Source organism: Onthophagus taurus, chromosome 2 (assembly GCF_036711975.1).
Source record: "Onthophagus taurus isolate NC chromosome 2, IU_Otau_3.0, whole genome shotgun sequence".
NCBI classification, from domain to species: domain Eukaryota; kingdom Metazoa; phylum Arthropoda; class Insecta; order Coleoptera; family Scarabaeidae; genus Onthophagus; species Onthophagus taurus.
In genome coordinates, this window is record NC_091967.1 from 13,279,911 (window position 1) to 13,302,455 (window position 22,545).

The 22,545-nt window shown below is 32.0% G+C and overlaps 1 protein-coding gene across 1 annotated transcript; it reads left to right on the forward strand.

The window, feature by feature from the left end:
• Positions 1–1,373: 1,373 nt before the first annotated feature.
• Positions 1,374–21,876, forward strand: LOC111425961 (uncharacterized). The gene is made up of 10 exons (XM_023060252.2): positions 1,374–1,541; positions 9,038–9,381; positions 16,351–16,477; positions 17,718–18,036; positions 18,092–18,323; positions 18,645–18,872; positions 19,607–19,760; positions 19,844–19,932; positions 19,999–20,119; positions 20,266–21,876. The coding sequence occupies exons 2-10, from the start codon at positions 9,315–9,317 to the stop codon at positions 21,716–21,718; spliced, it is 2,790 nt and encodes a 929-aa protein (XP_022916020.2). The 5' UTR covers positions 1,374–1,541; positions 9,038–9,314; the 3' UTR covers positions 21,719–21,876.
• Positions 21,877–22,545: the final 669 nt, after the last annotated feature.

The window sequence follows — 22,545 nt, forward strand, 5'->3', positions numbered from 1 at the left end:
CCAAATTATTATACATAAATAAGTAATTAAGATAATCACTGTCGAATATTAGGCAGAAATAAAGTCTGTCAACATACATAAATCATAATAGATAAACCAATTATTTATATCAAATCCGGTTGTCAAAAATAATAAATTGGTAATATGTTTAAAAGATGATGATTATACGAGGTCAGTTTTTTAATAAAATTAATTTTTATTTCTTAATATTAGGCAACCAAATAATCACATTTTCTGATATAGAAACCGTTAAAATTTTACAACATCCTACATTTCTTTTAATTCACAAAAATGCAAATACTAGGACATTGTTTTAAGTGGTCATAGTAGAAACGGTTTTCTCGGTTATTATTAGTCACAATGCGATGGTCCCATTTCTTTTACCAGAATTTTCTTTCCGTGGGAACGCAAAATCCACGAAGCAAAATTACCTCCCGTTGCAATTGTATCACTAACTGTATTGTATCGTACCGCATGTGTGTGCGATAATTGATTTTGCATGCGCCAACCTGTAACGTTTCATATGCAACATCATCATGAAATCGAGAAATCTTGTAATGTTATTTTCACCATGTGTTGCTATTTCCATGCGAATAGTGTTAAAATATTTTATAATGTAATTTTTGCAATTTTTAAAAATTTACATTAATTTGATGCAGTTATTCCTGAAACTATGTTTTCAACTTAGTTAAAATTTTGGAAAAATGTGTCAAACATTTATAAAAGTATGTGGATAAACTTGGAAAAGATAAGAGTACGTCTAAGATATAACTTGAAATGAAGCAATAAACCTATCAAGTCCACGTTTATCACGCTTGAAATATCCCCTTCTTGTATACTGGTTTAAAGCCCGTCTCGTCGTATTTTTGGTTTTAGTGCTGAAAGCTTAACTTGATCGATCTGTCATCGTCCTCGTCGTCGCTGTAACTCTTCTGACGTATAGAAAAAGTTATAAGATACTATTTTTGCTGACGTACGAAGGTGGTAGTATTTTTATCCTTATTTGCTTTAAGGGTAAACATTATCTTGATAGCCAATCCTGTCATATAATTAGATATTTTTCTTGGAAATAAAATTAATTTAATAAAAAAATACCCCTTCCATTTATTAAAAACTCACCGCAAATGAACTTTTAAAGTGAAAGTTTCTAAATGGCCATGTCATTACTTGTAAATTTTCATTACAAAAAAGCTTATATTGAATTTTAATTCTTAAAAGATTTCAAGTAAAAAGAATCTTAAGTGTTTAGGTGTGTTTATTATAGCACTTATTCCACCACCAACAGATGTCTGGTCGCTGCATAGTGAAATTGTCTCTACTACAACTTTTTGTAGGCCATCGAAGACTGGACTCTCTACATGAGCGATATCCTCAGTACGATTTGAGCTCTCAGTTTGAGTGCGTGCTGCTGCGAGCGTGAGTTTAATCGCTTAAACGAAACACGTGGGGAGTCTTTAACCTCAAGGGTATAAGTGGTATCTATTGAGAGTTTGTAAACTAGGTTTGGATGTCCGACGGATAGATCGAGATTCACTATAAAGGTCAGTATGTTACCCAGTAACGTTAGTCTCGAGGAATCATTTCAGTGTGCGGTAAACTTTCTTAAACTATAAAAAAAGTTTTTCAATTTGATTAAAGAAATGTTTGATCTAAACTTTTTAATTTGTTTTTCTTTTATATGAATTTACGAGGGAATAAGTAATTGAAACTGGCTTGAGTTGTAGCCAATTCCTTTAATATAATGAATTTTGAAATTTTGATTTTAAAATATATTCCGATAAGATGGTAAAAAATTATTAAAATAATTCATAACATAACTAATGGGCATTCTTATTGAATATTAGAAGTGTTCTGGTATACTCAAGTATAGGAGTGCTTTGAACCTAAAAAGTATACGCAGAATTTCTATGACTTAACCAAAGCATTCAACTGTGTAATCGATAACATCCTGCTATGTAAGTTAGATAACTTCGATGAAACTGTAGGTTCAATTGAATTAATGCGGTCTTTCATCTTCTCAGTTTATCTACAATGTACTATCAAGTTCGGTGATGAACTTGGTACTTTTCTTACTGTTTGTTATGATGAAACTATAAATAAAACAGATATTGTACTCTTTATATATGACACATCTTGCATTGACATTGCTTAAGACTATTAAATTGGATTATATTTAATTTTTTTCAAATCTAATGAATCAAGTCTCCAAGTGATAGAATTTATGACTCATCGTGCATCCTATATTTTGGTATGATTGATCCCTATCCTTACCCATCAAGAACAAATCTAATTACTTTGAAATTAGCTTTCTATCTGGTGGTCGCAATTACAAAGTCTAAGCCATAGGAGGAAGCCGAATTTCTTGCACTAAAGGAAAAAGAAATTAAAAGTCAAGTAATACAATAAAACAAAAATGTAATGGAACAATATTGAATTTACAATCTAACTTAATTCAAGTACTACAACACTATTCGTTATCGAGATCGGGAATAGCTAGCACATAAATGGCCTTGAATCGTAGACGAGTAGGTAGTGTTGGGTTGGAGTTCATTTCTAATTCTCCAATCGACTAAAAGCCTCTTCTCTCTGCTTCTCCGGAATCACCCAAAAAATACTTTTTTCATATTTTCTTAGAAAAGCTCCAAGCTTTTCCAATCTTATGCAAGATGCTTATGCATAAGATTGCTCCCCACTTGTTACTGTTTTCTTTCAGTCCATTTTCGTACATTCGGTATGAAACTTTTGCCCCCCCCCTTGTAATCTCGCTTCTTACCTGTACTCTTTCCACTTCTGAACAACTTATCTTTCTCCTATAAGTACACTGTGATGCTGATGTTACTCTTATAGTTTGTTTCTTTGTATATCGAACGAATCAAACAGAATCACCATGCATCTTGAAGACAACCTAACGTAAATGGAGACATTCAAACTTACTTAAAAATCAATTGGATGCCTTGAATCTATATATTTCACTCATAGCAATAAATACATATAAAATAAAAGAATCAACATTTAAATTTCTGTTGAAATAATTTTCCCAGATATTTTAAAATGAAGATAATAAAAGATTTTCACAGCAATTAAACAAAAATCGTAAAATGTTAATAACAAAGAAATGATTGTCCAGATGTCCGTTATTTTCAAAACTTAAATTGTATCGTAAGCTATAAAACGCTTTGGACAGATAACAGTTATGTTGGACCTTAAGTTCGAATACCTTCACCGTTACGGTGGTTAAATTGCGGTCGATGAACCTTCACGAAGAATTTTTGGTTGAAACACTTTCAAATTGTTTTTTTTTTGTAAATATAGTCTCAAAAGAATTAATAAAAGAAAATCGTTTTTAATGATGTAAAATGTGTGAAAAAATGCTACATCTTCAAGTATCATTTACGTCACTTCTAGTAGCACGACATTTAGCAATAGCGAGAGTTGTTGATTCAAATAATAACTTGGACGTTCATAAAAAGTTCAACAACACGCGGTTAGAGTGTAATAGGACCATTAAAATCATTAATAAAGAGTGTTGAATCAATAAATAGTGTTAAATCAATAAATAATGTTGAATCAATAAATAGTGTCAAGGGTTTTTTAATTATGTAACGATTTGAATAATTTTATTATTTATTTTTTACACGTTTCAAAATAATATTTTTTCCTTTACATTCTATTTCTTGGTAAATAATTCAACAAAAACTACTTTCTCTGCCTTTTTAAAGATTAAAAAAAACATAAATTTATGAAGACCATCACTTTCCACTGGGAACGATAGAAACGGCCAAAGAGTTATGTGCGGGTTCGGGTAAAAAGATTTATATGAGGGTTTCTACACGACACTTTTAACACCCACGAAATAAGAAAGTTACTACTGGAACGGAATTTGCGGATTATAACTTGCTTTCAACCTTAACTTCAACCGGAGGATATATCGATTTATTAATTTATTTGGAAAAGATAAAATCGTGGTTGAGCTTTTGGTTAGGGCACAGAGACTAAAATAAATCAATCTAAGTAAGATTGAGTGAGTTAGATTTGGTGTAATTGGTGGTTTCAACGTTTCAACTGTAGAAATGGTAGAGAACGTTTCAGAAAATTAATCTACTTTTTTACATTCTTGTAAGTACGAAGTATATGTTTGATAACAAAACTAAAGATGTGGTAGTTTTAATAAAATCTTATAATCTATGGGTGTTAATTAAGCTGAAAACAAAAGTCATTTCATCTCTTCATTCTTGTTGTTTATTTGCTAAGCCATTTTCTAATTCTCTTTAATAATACTGTAACATGGTCTTCTTGTGAAAATCTGTTCATTTTTGTCAAAATCAGTGAAAAATCTGTTAAATAATAATAACTTTTAAAAATTGTTTCAATTTTTTTTATTAAATAGTACTGTGCCATATTATTTTAGTTCATTAAAGAGATATTTTCAAATTACAACGTAACCCAAATGTTTTTGAAACAAATATTGATATTAAATTTAATTAAATACAAATTCCACAACAATGCAACAATAATTTTTATTAAATTAAACCGAATTACGAATGTACCGTAACAAAAGTGGTATTTGTGTTAAAAGGTTAAACACATTTACCCATTTAACTAGAATCGTATCCGAATTTATGGGAAAAGCTTGCATCCGATTACGGTAAACATCCGTCATTCAGTATTTGTTACAGCTTTTTATAAAATAAGATTTTCGTTATTTAGGTTGGATTTCCCATTTGTGCCCTTGTTAAAGCTATGTTAATCGAGTGAAACAGATAATAAATACGTCTCTTTGAGAGTTGGAATTATAATAACTGTCAGCGACAATGAATGGTTATTATACTCGAGGAAGTTCTGAATATAGTGTGTGGAGTGTCTTAAGCGTGAAGTTTCACAATGTCCATTTTTCCTGTTCAGAACTATGCACCGTGATGTAAGAACAATAAGAAATGGCATTGTGCAATCTTTTTACTTTACTTTAAAAGAATGAAATACGGATAAAATGAGTCTTGTTCTGGTGTAATCCGATTTCATCACCGAAAATAGAATCCGCCTTACGAGAAAATTTCATTTTTCTTGTTATTATTTTTCTATGATTGATATATCATTATATTATTTTTAGTTGTTTTTGTAGGTTTTATTTATCTCTTTTATAATTCAACTAATTTTAAAACGAATATGTAAGATAATTAATAATTTTGATTTTAGTTTTTTGATATTTCATTTGTTTTTTAAAAGTTATAAAACTGTTTTCCGTTTTACTCGTTTTTCTTCTTGTCTCCAAGAATTTCTAGCAATTCTGCTTGCGAAAACAAACTATAACAGCATTATCAAGTTTGTTGTTTAACGAAAAGTTTTCGTGTTATTCGTCGTACTAGGTGCATCCGAACAAGTTATTTAACGTAAAATAATTAGAAAGTTTGGTGTTTTCATTACCATTTACGTTTTACGAACGATCATAACGTCCCACGTTTTTATTAACAACCATAACATTTCAAGTAAGGGTTAATATTAATTATAATTGGTCCAATAAGGAGTTAAGGTGTCGTTTAAGGAGATCATTTTAAAGTGAAAGTTTTCAACTGAAACTTTCTTGTTATCATTAATAAACAAACCAACGAACTCATTTAAATTTAATATTTTTCTTTTATAAGATGTGGTTAGAAAAGAATCCTTTTTTTTAAGTTCAAGATGAAAGTTTTTCAATAATTCACGAGGTTTTAAATTAGACATGGCTATGAGGAAAATAACTTTCTCATGTTAGAATCGTATCATAGTGACACCGGAAGCATTTTAATTAGTGTTTGCGATCACGAACATTAAAACATTTCCTCAGCAAAGTACTTATATGTGTCGAGCAGTTCTTCTTGCAAAATCCATAGCTTTTATCACCATAAATCGTGAAGCACTTTCACGCCGTCGGCTTATCGTTCCACTATGTAAGCGATCGCGTCTCCGTTTAAATTCGCTTAAATTTTATCGATTGTTAACACGCAACGACTACATGGTATCAGCATGTTTCTTAGTAATGGATACCATGGTTCGAAATTTACGATTTAGTCATAATGGAAGTGATGAGTCATTAGAAAGTTCATTATGTAGAGTAGTTTTTAAATCTTTAGGTAGAAATATATGTAGATATTTGGTAAGTTTGATTAATAAAAAGAGATTATTATTATGAAAATTAAGAAACCAACATTCCATTTCATTACATTAAGTGAAAATAAATGTTTAACCTGATTTTCCTTCGCTTTTCCAAACGCATATTTTTGCGCGATAGTTAGAAAATAAATTAGCAACTTCAATGATGGATAAGCTAAACTGTGAATTAAATTAAATGTCCAGTGGATGGTCCAAACTTGTTGATTACATTAACGAGTACTTTTAAGTTATTCAATTTCGAGTACGTTCAAGTTATTTCAAAATTTTCCAATTAATATCTAAGGAAGTATTTTTCCGCTACATCAATCTCAATTAAAAGGAAACGTGAAGATCGAACAATAACAAGGAAATTCACTTCCTTTCGAATCCATGATATGCTTCAACGTTCTGAAATTGTTCTATTCATACATATGTCACGTATAAAGTTGAAATCTCTTTCACTGAAGTCTCTAAAGAAGTAATAGTATTATTACTCCGGACATTTTCATCTATTTGTCCTGCACAAACGCGTTAACTTTCAAAATTTCCCCATGAGGTTAAAATCCTCTTAATAATGCAGCAGGTTGTTTCTGAGTGTTACTAAATATTGTTATCTCATTGCAAAATTCAAGTTTTAATGAGGGTTTTAATTAAAGTAAACTGAAAATGTACACTGTAAAGTGAACGTGTTGTTTGGCACAGTTTCTTTAAGAAGACTTTTCTTATGGGAAATTTTTGTTACGATGACGTTATGTGCTTCATTTAATATTATCTTACTTAAACTTATTGTTTTTTTTAATATTACAACATTCTTTGGTGAGAAAAATAACTTGGTGGGAATGCATAGGTAAAATATCGAAACGTTTTGAAAATCTGTTTAAGGAATAATCTCTTTATCTGATTATTAATTGATCACTTTCAAGTGATTGTATTGGTTTGACAACTTGACCTCATTACTCTATCAATGGCGGTGATAGTGTGGGTATAGTAAAAGTAATTTGAAAGTGGTTTTAATTTAAACACTATTTTGCATATAAAATAAATATATTTCAAAATATAACGAAACACCAATTTATTAATAAATTAATAAATATGAATTGACTTAATTTTATTGGAATCTAATACAAAATTATAAAAAGATTCATTTATTCAAAGGAGAATTTGATATTTGCTCTGATTGAGAAAAACGTATCAATGTGTTAGTTGCAAAGCAACAGGTTGCTTGAAGTGGAATGGCATATTAAAATTTGCATCAGAATAAAAATTGGAATATTTCTAAGGCTATGAATAGGCATTAACGTGCACCGCTTTATTCTCAATTCCGGATTGCTCTAGTGGAAAGATAATAGTCTTCTCTAGTCTACACTTATTAAATAATTAGATGAATTATTAAAAGGACTATAATAATTGGTTCTTGACTGCTTACAAACAATAATCCAATGAGTTTTACAACCCAACTTTGACAACAGAGTTGGTTTAATTTGGAATATCAAGGCTCGTGTTTTGTTTTTCTAGAATACAAAGAGTTCTGTCTTTGCCCTTAGCTTCAATCTCTTTGTCCAGAATCCAAAGCTTGACTTTGGAAATGGTCGAGAACTCAATCTTCTTCACCACACTCAACCAAATATTTCAACGGACTAGAGTGAATTATCATTACAAATCTTTCTTTTTTCCTTATCGAAAGCTTTATGACTTGTTATGACGCTTCGTCTTTCTTAGTTCTGCTTCTTCTGTGATACTGAGATTCAGCTGTCTTTCCATCGCTTTGAGGGTCTTTTTATGTATGTTTTGCCATCTTTGTCACATTTTACCAGGCACGATTTCGTTTTATTGGTAACAATCTTCATGTTTACCGCATCACATGCTTTGTTGAAAGCGTTTAGCCGTTATATAGTTCATTCTCCGATTCGTCATGATGATGGCGTTCTCTGCAAAGCACACAATCTTTATTGTTGTTCCTTCCGGTGTATATGCATCATGTACTCCATCTAGGCCCTTGACTATAGTGTCCATTAGCATGTTCTGTCGCATTCCGGCTTTGATGTTGATTTCTGGCTCTTCCCCGTTCCGGGTTTTTAGTTTTGTCTTGTTATCTGTGTTTAGTTGTTTGATTGATGTTTGGGTTGGGTTGGGTTGGAGTCCGTCGGATGTCTTTTCAGGATCCATGGAACAAAGATATGCTTGTTTATTGAATTCAGTGCCTTTTTGGCGATTTGATAGATGATAAAAATTACGTCTTTTGTGGACCGGTTCTTCCGGAAACCTGGTCCTTCCTCTCGCCACTTGTTTGGTGATATTGTTAGCTAAAAGCTATGTGAAAACCTTCATGGTGGTATCGAATAGCTATATACAATACTTGACTCTGCTTCTAATCCTTTGACACTTGCCTACTTAGTGGTGAGTGGTGATTTGCATTCAATCAAAAATTAAGATAATTAATATATTTTAATTATAAAATAATTAATTCCTTGAAGTGATTACCACCATTTTCGCTTCTTAATCTCCAATTGAAGAAGTCTCACTTCCTGCTTAATCCAAGCTGTAATGAGACCAATTTTAATTATGGTTAATTTTGTAATTTAAGATATTTAAAAAGATTTCCGCCAGGAACCATTTAATAATTTTTTTAAATTTCCTGTTAATTATTATTTAATCCAACTTACCTTGATTACATCCGCTAATTATTTATATTAGTTTCTTGATAAGTTAAAATAGCCTTAAGATAATTTTTTTAATAATCCTTAATCAAGCCATCTTTTTCATAAATTACAAAAATAATTTCATAATTTAGAAAAGTTTCACCCAAGGTTACCATTTCCATTTGAAGATTACAACATTTTCTACCACTTCTTCTCATCGTCCACCTCTGTTAATCTGTGGTGGGTTAAAGTATTTAACTTTTCTGTTACAGATAAAACGACGTTAAACGTTTAGAGAACCGTTAACGAAGTGCATGGCTGCCTTTCTAATCAACCGCGACCACGACGACGGTAACTGTGCGAAGAAGAGAAAAATTTCGTTTCAAACGATACAGTGACGGTGGCTGCAAGGATAACTGGTGCGGTGTAGTTAACATGCAAAGACATTATTAGCATTTCAATTTAGTGCCAGTGAAAACGAATGATTATTGACATAAACTAAAAAACGAAAAAGACACAAATGTCCGTGCCGGTATTTCGTTGTAAATAATGTGGTCCACTGTACGTGTCTTAATTACGCTGTGGATGGTCTTTTTATTAACATGTCTAGTCGTTGGTAAGTAAACATTTTTATTTATCGTTTATTATGGCAGTAATTAATAAATTAAATACGTTATTGTGTCACAAATAAATTTTAGTTTATTGATCGTAAAATATTTTAATTGACTATAAATTTGTAGAACATCTGCGGTTTAACCAAGATCATCGTATAACTGTTTAAATACAATGACCGTTAATTTCAATAATGTTTGGAATCTGATTTATTTTTTTACTTACAGCTTATTAGATATGTAATAAGAAAGCGAAAGGGAACGTTGAACTTAAAAAGATGATAATTTGTTATTAACCTTCGTATGAAATATAAAATAACGTAATGCATTTCAATTACGTTAGTCTACGTGAGATAATGTCGTTGAAGGATTTCTTTGAGGTGCGGTATTCGATTGAAAAGAAAAATGAAAATGCAATTGTGCAGCATTTATTGCGGAGATAATAACTTAAATCGACCTAATTATACGAAAAATTGCCCGGAAAGAAATGTTAAGAGAGAGCGTGACTTGTTGAGCAATATCATTATTTTCATAAATGGTTATTTTAATTAACTCGATTTACTTTTAAGTATTTGTTAAAGTAATTTATAATCTCTGTATTAATCTTATAAAAAGAAGCTTTTATTACCTTTACAGTAGCTTTGTACTATTCATTGCAACACCACAATAGGAGAAATTAATTGATCAAAAAAAGCTTCCTTTTTACACAATAGACCTAATGCTGCGGACTAATGCAACGCAGCAATTATTTCCAGTACAGAACAATGATGGTAATTAGACGACTCTGTACTTACCCAATTTTTCAATTGTGTCGTAACGGTGATTCGGGCTTATTGTGGAAAGAAGAAAAAAACTTTTAATTAAATCAATTTAATTGTCATAACGTAACATAATTTAATCCTCAACAGCATCTCTTACATTTTAGTTCAAAGGTTTCTAGAGTAACGTTAAAGTTTCTATTTTACTACACGACTACTTTCCATCTAACGAAAAGAACAAACTATAATTGGGTCAGCCACCTGCACGAAAATGGAACATATATATATACGATAACGAGTTACTTTCAGTGTCTCTTTCATATTAAAATAGTGAGCACACTAATTTACTTTGGATGTTTTCACTTAATTTCATTTCATATTCATTATTTTTCTCTTAGATTAATTACTTATGTTAATAATTGTTTAGTACGAACATTTTCAAGACTTTTTGCAATTACAGCTCAACATAAAAACTTTTTTTCTTGCTTTCTAAATAATTAGAGTACAAACGAAGTTTTTTAAAATCTATTTTAATTTACAGTTAAGATGTGCGTGTACTGTTAATATTACTCAATATTTACAAGAAAATAAGATAACAGATTATTTAGATACTTCATTAAGAATCTTACGTTAATTATTAGAAAATTACAAGAAATGTGTAAAGATGGCTGTCAAGAAAATTTAATTTTTAACTCTGAATAACTTTAGCGTTTTTCAACTCACGCACACATAACTAAATAATTGCGCACTAATAATTCCCAGCAGAGGTTTTGTATCCATTACCCAGATTAATTTCCAAGTCCCGAACGCTATGTGACACGTTGCTCGTTACACCATGTAAAATATCCATTGTTATCTCAGTTGTAAACTAACAATAAGACGTCGTCGAGTGATTGTCGGAGAGACGTAACGAATGTTCTAGCGAAAGGTGCATCAAAAACGTGTTGTGGTTGTTCTATGTTTAGAGTAATTAGTACCGAGAAACAGCGATTAAATCTCTTCAAGACTATAATAAACCGCAAAGTCGACTAAACTATTCCCCACCGTTACTTTCTCAAGTACGGTTAATGACATAAGATGAATTCAGATGAGTAAATATGGCACGGATTTGCTTGCAAATAGCGCTCTTCTTACTAACAGCTCATCGTTGTACTACTAACCCACAAATTAAATGTTGGAAATTCTCTACGCATGAAAATCTTCTTCGTAAATGAAAAAACTTAAATATTAAAATAAAAATAACGTCTTGTTAAAGTTTAACACACTAATTTTTGAGTTCAATGACGCAAAACGAAGTCATTGTAGAAGTTAGTATAAGAATTTTCTTCTAATCTCTACATTAAACCAACGAAGCGAATTTCACCTTGATTTTTACGTAAAAAGTGAACTAGTTTATACAAGTGGTATTTCAGTGCAAAATTAAATTCATCATTTTCACTCTCACACGTTCCATAATCAAACTTAGACATTGCGTAATGATCTCTACTTTACAGTTGAGTTAAGCGAAATGTTTTGAAGAATTTATGATCCTGGAGCTCCTTCATAATATTCGTAGAATATATATCCTCATGAAATATATGAAGTAGTCAAGAAAATTATTATTTATATCTTCTTCAACAATTTAATTTCGTGTTAAAGATCGCATAGAAGCTTAGTAATAATTAATATTGATTGCTTATTAACCGTGACTTGACGATTTCTACATATATCGACAAAAACTATGATTTTGTGCTTTGATACTTTTTTCATTATAACGAAATTTCACAATAACAAATACGAAAAATTATTTCATCTCACAAATATGAATTTCTTTGAAAACTATTGTTAAAATTGTGAACACGGAAATTTTCGTTGTCCAGTTGACGGTAGACTACATGAGGTATTCCCCGAAGATCTGAGTCGAGGAACTTGGAGAATAACGTGTTTGTCTGCTGGAGGATCGTTTATTCTGTTTTTACAGAGTTCCAAACGGAAGTGCGGACTTGCCGATGCTTCACATTAAGGTTGGTTAATTCATCTTAACAAGAAAAATTAGTACAAAAAAAAGAGATTTTGAAAATCAAAAATTACAAAAAATAAAAATCGCATCGACAGCGTAGTTATGTAGGACGAAAAACATTCATACTGGGAAGAGAACAAAAAACTTTTTATTGTCGGTGCTGCTCATATACGATAACGCAAAATCAATCGTTGCCGAATTGACCGTACATGTTCCAGAGCGGATTTGGTATTTTAAATCACGGTTTTTCTGAAGAGGTTTTTATGTGAAGAAGTGTTACGGGGGCGCCAATTGATAATAACAGCAATGTTATATTGTCCATTTACCGCCACTTGTAGATATGTTTATTTGTCTTTATCGCAACATGATAGTATCAAATACCAAAGTTGTAATCCATATTGTTAATTTTTATTTGTTGTACAGTTTTGAAAGATACCAGCTTGAGTAGCATCTCTGTCTATGCATTCTTAAAGTCGTTGTCTTGCCTTGATTTGCAGTATCTTCATCAATTGCAGTGATAACGACTGCAAAAATGTAATACCTAGATACTGTGAATTCAACGTATTTGCGTAGACACTGCTAAACAAAATAGTTGATAAACTTTAAAAAGACATCTCGATCTATGCAACCTTTGTTCTGAGCAAATGCTAATCTTGAATTAAGAGCCATGTTCATTAATTTAGGTACAAGTTGTTTTCTGGAATAATGAATAATGAAGCAAACATTTCTTACCTTCTTATTTTTTAAGTCCTGCGCCAAAGATCCTTTTTTGGACTTTTTTTTCATCTGTTCACATCACGTGTCCCAGCCATCCTATCATTTACGTCTTTCTGTTTTACCATTCTTAGTAAGTAAAAATGCCAACAATTTTTTCTTCCTTAGCAGCATCGATATTGCAAAAAGAAGTGGCCATTAAACAAGCTGAAGAGCTCTACTATTTGTTTAAGATTTTCCCGTTATAAACAACACGAAAGAATAGAGTTCTTAAACCATTAATTAGCACTCCATCCAGTTTCCTTACTACCTTGTTATGAATATCCAACAACTCGTTGATATTTCTTGCCACTTCTACCCTTTTTGTTGTAAGCTTCTTATTCCATAGTCCCTTGTTACTTTATTTTTCTCGGTGCGCTTGTTTGTGGAAGTACCAGCTTGTTTTCAAATAACTCCAGTTCGCATAATTTACGTTGCATTTCGTTCTATAAATTGAAGATTGTTTTACTTATTACGATCTCTAACACTTTACTTGCATTTGACGCAGTTACTGCGATCCAGCACAGCCCCATTTGTAAATTAGTTCTAAGCTAGATCGAAAAACTTCGTCCAGATACTGGCATAAACAAGTGATATGATAATTTGTACTCAGCACATCTGGATATTACACGAAATGTCATAATGAATAACATGGAACGCGGTGTTAGCGTGTACTTTATTAATGCATATCTGGAATACAGTTGCCCTCATAAACGGGTTTCTAATATCTTTTAAAATGTTGGCAACATTTGAATTGCCAGTGGTCTCAAGTTTATTTGTACTACAAATGTTAAAATGTTATGGAACTGCATTGTTTCTTAAATATTTTGTTTTTCTTCTTGGGATAATACCTTCTAAATAATTGGTATTCTTCTTTTCAAATACATCTCTTTTCTTGTGAGCAGCATTTATAGTAAAGGGTTTTAAATGGACCAGTTTAAGCTTCAGAATACGATGTTCACATTTGGTGATTTCAAACAAATGGTCTTCAACATGAATCAGTTTAGTAAATAACACACCAAACTTTCGCCACGTTTTTCCTTTTGCCAAAACAAATCCTAACAAGAAAAGACTGAGAATATGTTGTTATCTATGCTTTCTCCAAATACTTTACCTACTTAGTTACACGGGATAACATCGATGTACATAGTTTGCGATATGAAACAATCAAAACTACAAGATTATAGCAAAAAATATATTTGAAAAAATCTAGAATTAATATAATACTGTTCTATTTATTCCCTTTTGCACATTTCAATCTTTCAAAGATTATAATATGCACTTTTAGTATATGTTGGTATGAAATGAGAGAATTTAAAATCTACACACGTTTTAAAGGAAGTAGGTAAAAATAACCGTAAATGTATAGGTACCGTAAGGAAAAACAATGTAACACAAAAATTATGTATGCTGTAGGTAAGATAAAGTTTATAAACACACAAATTTTATGTTGTGTATATCAACCCAAATGCTTACCTATTTAGATATTGATAAACTTGTTTAGAGTTATACGGAAGAGAAATTTCAAACACTCCAGTTGCTGTATCCATTAACACATGGAAGAGAAAACTTTCGCCATTCCTCTCCAGTAAATTCAGTTCAAAAATACGATACGAATTGTCGAAAGAAAATAACAAGAAATACGCCCATCACACCTGGTAAAATGAGAAAGTATCTGTTTTGGTGTGTTACGATCACAAAGATATAAATTAAGATAGTTGTGTAATACCATCGTTCACTTTAGTCTTGAAATTTATCCTTCACCTTTGCATTAATTTTAATTATTAAGTATTTGGAAAGATGAGATTTTTGTTTCATGAATTGCTTAAGTTTGCGATTTAGAAACTATAGGCGAAATCTTTTTTAATGACAAGAACGTGGGGTGATCGTTAGTTGAAATAACGGAAATAATCTATGCGCATAACGTTGACACGCAATATCTATACGACTTACCTCGAATACCAATACTGGAATTGCATGAATATATGAAATTTTAATAGAGAAATTTCCTTCCTTCTGAAAATTAAGTCGATTCCATATGGAGTTGATATCATTTACAAAATATTTATGATGTTGAAAACGCCACTTTCTGTTGATTATCACTTTCATCTCGAAAACAAGTTCACTTTCTGTTTACAATGTTCATTAAAATTGATGATTTGCAACTACAATTTGATAAAATCTCGAAAAAAATTTTTTTGATTGTAGAGATAAGAAGTTAAAATCGTTTGTGGTTTCGTAGTTTAAAGTACCCAAAACAATGCTGAGAGTTTCTAAATAATACAATTCTCATGTACCTCAGGCTTAAGTACGATCATTAAAACAAGCCACTTGCGCAAACAAGTTCACAGCCTCTCTGCTAGATTTCGTTTTCCCCCTAGGTTCGCGTATGTAGACGTTCATCTTGTTCGCCAGTAAACCAGGTCAAGAACACTTTTACTTTAACATCTACCTACATTCCATTAATAACGGACTATTTACTACCACGCGGCGGGCAAACACGAGTCATGCACGGCTTTTTTTTTACGTTTCCTCAATTTAAAACACAACATAAAATCAACTGCAGCAACAACGTCGACGACTTGGGATTTGCTCGCTCTACTTCTAACGGATTGCGTAATGCATAAACCGCAACCTGCACTTAGAACCGGAGTTTGAAACCAGCATAACATTTCCTGATGGACCTTTGATGCTACTGAAATTAATTGGCTTGTGGTCTTCTTAGGAGTAGGTTGTAATAATGCACTACATAATTCCTTGGATTAAATTTGTTGTGGGATTTGTCTTTACCACAAGAGAAACAATTAGATTTTAGAGTAAATTAAGATAATTTTACGTAAAATTCTTTGTAAATCCACATCTCTCTTCCTGATTAACGATCGTTTCCATCTTCCTTGTTAACCTGCAACTCTAATTGTCGACACAATTACCGCCCAAGAACAATTAGAGGAGGAGCGTGATTTATGAAGTTACAGTCTATTGGTTGAGTAATGCTTTCATTTAACGTAATTAAATGACGATGTTGGGTTATTAAGCTCTATTACATTGCCATATTAAATGTAATTATCATTGTTAATAGGTTTTGGGGTGTTGCAGATAATATGTGTATTTAGAATTAAAAGTATGTATATGAGTAAGTTTAAAATTGCAATAAATTTATTATGTAATTGAAATGGAAATTTATATTCTGGTTGATTACGACAAAACTTTCCAGAAAGAATACAACCGACAGCACATACTAATGCCCGGTTTCAATGTATGTATAGACATATGGCGCGCATAGAGCGCATTAATGATACCCAATATTGTATTACAGTAAACTGGATTACAATTCATACTAATACGGATTGATTGATAGCTACCGATCGTATAATTTAACATATGTGCGAAGATCATGTGTCATTAATTTTAGCCATTAATTTTCGTATCTGTTCTATTAATCTAATTCCAATATCTTTTTGCAGGAAATATCGAATACATCCGGAGCCAAGAAGCATTAGAAGAAGCCAGAGACGTTGAAATTCACAGGGCCGTTGTAAATTCCATACGTGAATGGGAGCATAATAAAAAATTCAAGAGTAAACAAGCCAGGTATTATTTAGTAACTAATAAATTATTAAAAAATAGGTCGTTACACCATCTTCATGGAAAATAGCATCGCGTTTTTATACCAATTAACCAAATACTTATTACGCAAAAGATCATTAAGACGTCCAATTAAATTTGTTTTAATACGAATTCGAGACTAATTTGTAAACAAGAGCATAATTCTCTTGAGTTTCTCGACAGTACATTATTGCTGAAAGTGGAAGAATAGGCCACTCGAGACGAGAACTCATCGTTCGAAATAATACGCTATCTGAGTAAAGATCAAATTCAACGTTCACCCGTGTTCTAATATTCCCTTTTTTCAATCTCGTGTTTGCTCACAAAACTTTCGTACCTAACACAATTATTACCTACTGGTGTTCGGAGAAACCGAGTTAAGGCTTCTTATTCGAGCTTATTAGAAAACAATAGGAATGGGAATTTACAATAATACGCTATAGGGGATAATGTTCTGTCGCTTTAGTAGAGAGTTTGGTGTTCGGTATTTGCTTGTATGTTTGTTGGCTATATTCATGGAATGATAGGTATTATTTGTTTTGCTTACAAAGGGTAGTTCAATTACGTTTAGGTTCAGTTATCCAATAACGTTCCACCATAATACAGTAAAACCGTTAAATGAAAAATTTTTAATTTGCACATTAAACTGTTTGAATGAAGAATTTTAATACGTTTAATGCACACAAATTCGAACAGCTATTCATACCGTTACGTTCTGTATTAATTAGTTTACAATAAAAATGTACAATAATTTAGCGGTAAATAACAACTAACACTAGCATTAGATCTAACACTAGACCTGGAATTAGAATCATTCGGGTTTAACCGTGCGTCTTTTGAGGAACCTGGATTTGTTATAAAATAGTTGTTAATCACTTAGACAAGTATTAAACGATACCCAATCGGTTTTCAATGATTTTGAACAACATGAGATAGCATTTCCAATCATTTTGGACAATTTAGTTGTCTTATAAACTCATTTTTGACAATGTTGGTACTACTTTCAGCAGTTCTGAGTCATTTGGACTTGCTATGATCTAGTCTTTATACGTTTAGACAAGTTTTCAATGACTATCTACTAGTTTTCAGTCATTTTGAGCAACAAGGATTGTTTACAAACTAGTTGTTAATCATTTCCAATCATTTTGGACAATCTATCTACTAGCATTAAAACTAACGCTAGACCCAGAACATAATAATATTTTCGTTTATAAATTTATTATAGATATAAACGTCAAGATACATCAGTATGTTACCCAGATTTGGGTTGTTTCGAATCTTCAGGTCCTTTCGGTTATTTGGACATGTTACCTAATACACCAGAAGAAATCAGTACGACATTTCTTTTATATCCGTTCAGTAAGAGAAGAAGGAGAAGTGGTACTCAACCCATTGAGATACCTTTTAGTAACATCACCGATGCTTTTGACTGGTCAACAAAAAACTTTAACGGTACATTACCCACTAAGGTGATGATACATGGTTTTGGAAGTGATTGCTCCCACATTTGGGTGTACGAAATGAGAAGTGCTTTATTGGAAGAAGTAAGTACTATCAATGAAATATTTTGCAATAAATAAAAAAGTCCTTTTTTGTTAGGAAGATGTGAATGTGATATGTGTTGATTGGACAAACGGTGCAACTTTACCCAATTATGTAAAAGCTAGCGCAAATACAAGACTGGTAGGAAAACAGCTTGCAATATTTCTAAAAGGTTTATCGGAAAACGTGGGACTCCCTTTAGAAAATATGCATCTTATTGGATTTAGTTTAGGAGCTCATGTTGCTGGTTTTGCTGGTTCTGAATTAGGCAACTTAAGTAGAATAACAGGTATATTGATTACTCAACTATATTATTAAAAAGTCTTATTTAAAAAGAATATTTTTTTATACCACATGAATCTTGATAAAAAGGAAGTACATGATGATTTTGTTAGAAAAGGGGGAACGAAGCTGAAATGCTCGTTTATTGAATTTTATGTCCCTCTTCTTTAACGCCGCGGAATTCCGAATCAAACTCACAGCTTCAAATTTCCCTTTTCAAACGTCATTAGAAGTTACACCTTCCAAACGAAAATATATTTAAATTATTATATCGAGATTTTTCGTATAAATTATTTTAGAATTATATTAAAAAGTTGTTTTTAATCAGGATTGGATCCAGCTGGACCTCTTTTTGAATCTCAAGATCCTAGAGCAAGATTAGATCAATCAGATGCTGCTTTTGTGGATGTTATCCATAGTAATGGGGAAAATTTAATTTTAGGAGGTTTAGGTTCTTGGCAACCGATGGGTCATGTCGATTTTTATCCAAACGGTGGTAGGATGCAGAAGGGATGTACAAATTTGTTTGTTGGCGCTTTAACTGATATTATTTGGTGTAAGTATAATATTTAATTATTAAAGATTATTAAATCGATAATTTTCTATTTGATGAATATCCTTTAATGAGCGATTATTCAAGCGTTAAGAAATATCCCCCGGCAATAATAGTGGGAGGTTGAGGTTCATAGTTCAAACTATTCCGGTATTGAATTGAAAGTGCACCCATGCGAATAAATTGTTTCATAACGGCCGATTTATTTTCCTCTGTTTCAATTTAAAACTATATGCTTTTAATGAGTATTGATTTTATTTAATTATGTAGTTCCAATTAAAGATTTAACAAACTCTAATAATCTATTAATGATCTAAAGAGATTCCGTAATAGCTCTTTAAGTACATCCACCTCCATTCAACTCCTAATGACATATCTTATAATCATGAATAAAACAAGAACCGCTTCGCTTTTCGATTCGTCCTTTGACTTTTTTCTGCCGTACAGTCTTTCAGTTTGCATTTCGGAAAGAGACGCTTGTTACTTTACAGAGGATTAGGTACTTCGTATTTGCTTTTCTCGATCTCAAAGAGATGTTTTACAAACGTTTGTTTTTTTTTATAAAAGATAAAAAAGTTAGCACTAAATTTTCACATAGTCATATCATTATCTATTTATTGATGTGCTTATTAAAAGTGAGAACTTCATCAATTAAAATGTCTGCATTTCTTATTGTTTTTCGAAAAGCTTTAGTTTTATAAACATTATACCTAATCCTTTTTTTACTGTTTCTTTAGCTGCTGGCTCAGAAGGTCGTTCTCTATGCAATCATAGGCGTGCCTATAAATTCTTTACGGACTCCATTTATCCAAGATGTCACTTTCCTGCATTTCCTTGTGATTCATACGATGATTTCCTGGCGGGTCACTGTTTCCCTTGTACTGAGAAAAGGTAAGGAAAATCCGTATTTGGTAGTCGATAGAAAATTTCACTTCTTCCTCATACGAATAAACGTTTCGCTTTTGGTCTTATAGAAAGTGTGGAAATATGGGCTACTACGCCGATCGTCTTAAAGGACGTGGTCAACTGTATTTACTTACGAGAGACGAAGAACCTTTTTGTGGTAATAAAAAAATTAAAAACTTATTTATTTTATCTTAAATAATATTGTGTTGATTCCTTATTTAAGCACATCAATACTTAGTAAAAATTGAAAGTAGTCCTACAGAAGTTCCAATCGTTAGTTACGGTCGGATTCAGGTGACATTGATAGGAGACACTCTTCTGAATGAAACCTTCACACTCACTAAGTAAGTACTACATCAAACTTTCTCTCTCCACGGTATTTATCGCCGTTTCAAGTTTTCGTGACGAATGCTTAACATTAAATCGACCAACACACAAATATAAACTTTCACCGATTGTAATTTTGCATAAATATTTGTTTGTGTTACAGAAAAGAAGACGAAGAAATGCGTTTAGGAGAATCGATATCAAAAATAATAGTACCACATCCAATACTTTTACCACCGAGCCACGTTCAAGTACTTTACACTTCCTATAATGGATGGTTAACGTCGGGTTTGCACCAATGGAAGATAGATAAAATTTCTTTTAGCGATAGCTACGGGAAAAGCCTTTCTGTTTGCCGGAAAAATTTGATTTTAGAATCGGGCGTTCACATAACTTTGCCATTATTTGACGGAGATTGCAATATTTTCGGTGAAGATAACGAAAGGCAATACGCCGAGGATAGACTTGATGATAAACATCGATCGAAATTCGTTCCAAATTTAATCGAAGAAGAAAAAAATAATTCAATTTCTAAAATTGAGGCTAATGATCGAGATAATACCGTCGATACAGAAACAGAATCAAGTAGAGCTTTTAATACAAGACATGTAAAATCAGCTAGTTACGATCACGGAAATAATTCCAACGCAATAAGGGAAGTAGTCGAACCAATTTTAAAAGCTCAAGCAACAAAAAATGCGAGAGCTCATAATCCTGATAAAGAGAGACCAGAAATAACCGAACCAATATTAGGACCAACAACTTCAAACTATGGAGCTACAACTAAAGAATCAAAAATTATAGCGAGAAAAGAAAAAGAAACTGTATTCCGCGATGAAATAACAACCATTGATAAATGGAAAAGAGAAGATGAATCTAAATCTGCCTCAATAAACTTTAACTTACAACCTCAACGACAAGAAAATGGATTTGACGCGTTAGTAAGAACGGTTCAATTCTTACCGCAAAGAATAGCAAGGATGTTTGAGGACGCCGAAAAGTACGCCAGAGAAACCATCCTTCCATTCGTTAGTACTTACACGCCAAGATTTATTTCTGACTTCATTAACCCAAGAGATAGAGACAATCAAAGACGTTACGTTCCATTACATTTTGAAGAAACCGTCACAACAACAAAGAAGCCAAAACAAACAACCACAAAAGCAACTACAACTTCATCATCCACTACTTTTTCCACGACAACAACCGAACGGAAGCCATTAAAAGACGATTCTAGTAATGCAATTCATACGAAAGAGCGGCAGTTAAGCTTGCCTTCAAAACCAAGTGCAGATTTAACATCACCAAGAGAAAAACATGAAGGAGAATCAACTACTCCCTACACTCACATACAAAAAATTCAAAAGAAAACCGAAAAGGTTGCTATAGTGTATCCTGAAAACTCGGAAACTATGTGGGCTGCGCTTCTAAAAACTGCCGAAACAGTAAGAGCTGAGAAATTGAAGGCTGAAACTACAACGGTTATTAGTCAATCACAAAGAAGTATAAATGGTGCCAAAAGGAGTGTTCCAAACGAAATTTATGTAAATCTACCGGTGTTTGAAGATGATTATAAATCCATCAAATATATCCCGTTATCAGATGAATCTAGATAATCAGATGCGTTTTGTAATAATAGTAATTGTAAATTTAATAATAATAATTATTTGTACATAAATTTGAATAGGATTATTTTTATAATATTTAATATATTAATTGACGAGACGATTCATTGTGTGATTTTCTTATTTTAATAAAAAGAAATATTTCGTGATATGTCGGTCTTTTTTCTATAAATTAATGATTTATTGTTTCCATAATTTCCATAAAAACTACAAGAAATTTATTAACACGTTGATTGCCGCGTCAATCATATGTCTGAAGCCCTCTACACGATACGAACGCTCGTTGGACCCAACGTTTGGGATAAGCAAGTTCGACAGTTGGTGTGACGAATGTTCCTGCTATACGGTGAATCGAATGTTCGATCAAATACATGATATAAACAGTTTGGTACAAACGTTGGTTCAGTTTCAACAATTTTTATTTTTCCTTAATTGTTGGAAAAAAAATTAAATTAAATTTTGAAAATATTATTGATTAATTTGATATGTTTACACTTTTTCTGGATAATGATTTTGAAGTTAGGTGTTTAGACAAATTATAAAATGGAAGAAGAGCCCAAAAAAGGATCTTTGATGCAGTATCTGGAATAGGGAGAAATCATTTTGTTGAGCGTCGGCCAAACTTAGGATGAGAGATTTATGACATTGAATCAATAAGACTAGTTCACTTGTGGCTTCTTCACCAACAGATAATTCAAATGAACTGTAGATGTACCATACATGTATATTCAAAGTACTTTTGAACATTTTCTCTAAGCTTTTCATATGATCTATCTAATATTTATCAATCCACATGCGCTTGTTCGAGTTTTCCAACA

What these genes read in the sequence shown, in the direction of transcription:
- LOC111425961 (XM_023060252.2), top strand. Translation starts at nt 9,315, where the DNA reads ATGTGGTCCACTGTACGTGTCTTAATTACGCTGTGGATGGTCTTTTTA. An exon ending in ATTAACATGTCTAGTCGTTG is followed by an intron (nt 9,382 to 16,350) that starts GTAAGTAAACAT and finishes ATCTTTTTGCAG; the next exon opens with GAAATATCGAATACATCCGG. An exon ending in GAAGTGCTTTATTGGAAGAA is followed by an intron (nt 18,037 to 18,091) that starts GTAAGTACTATC and finishes CTTTTTTGTTAG; the next exon opens with GAAGATGTGAATGTGATATG.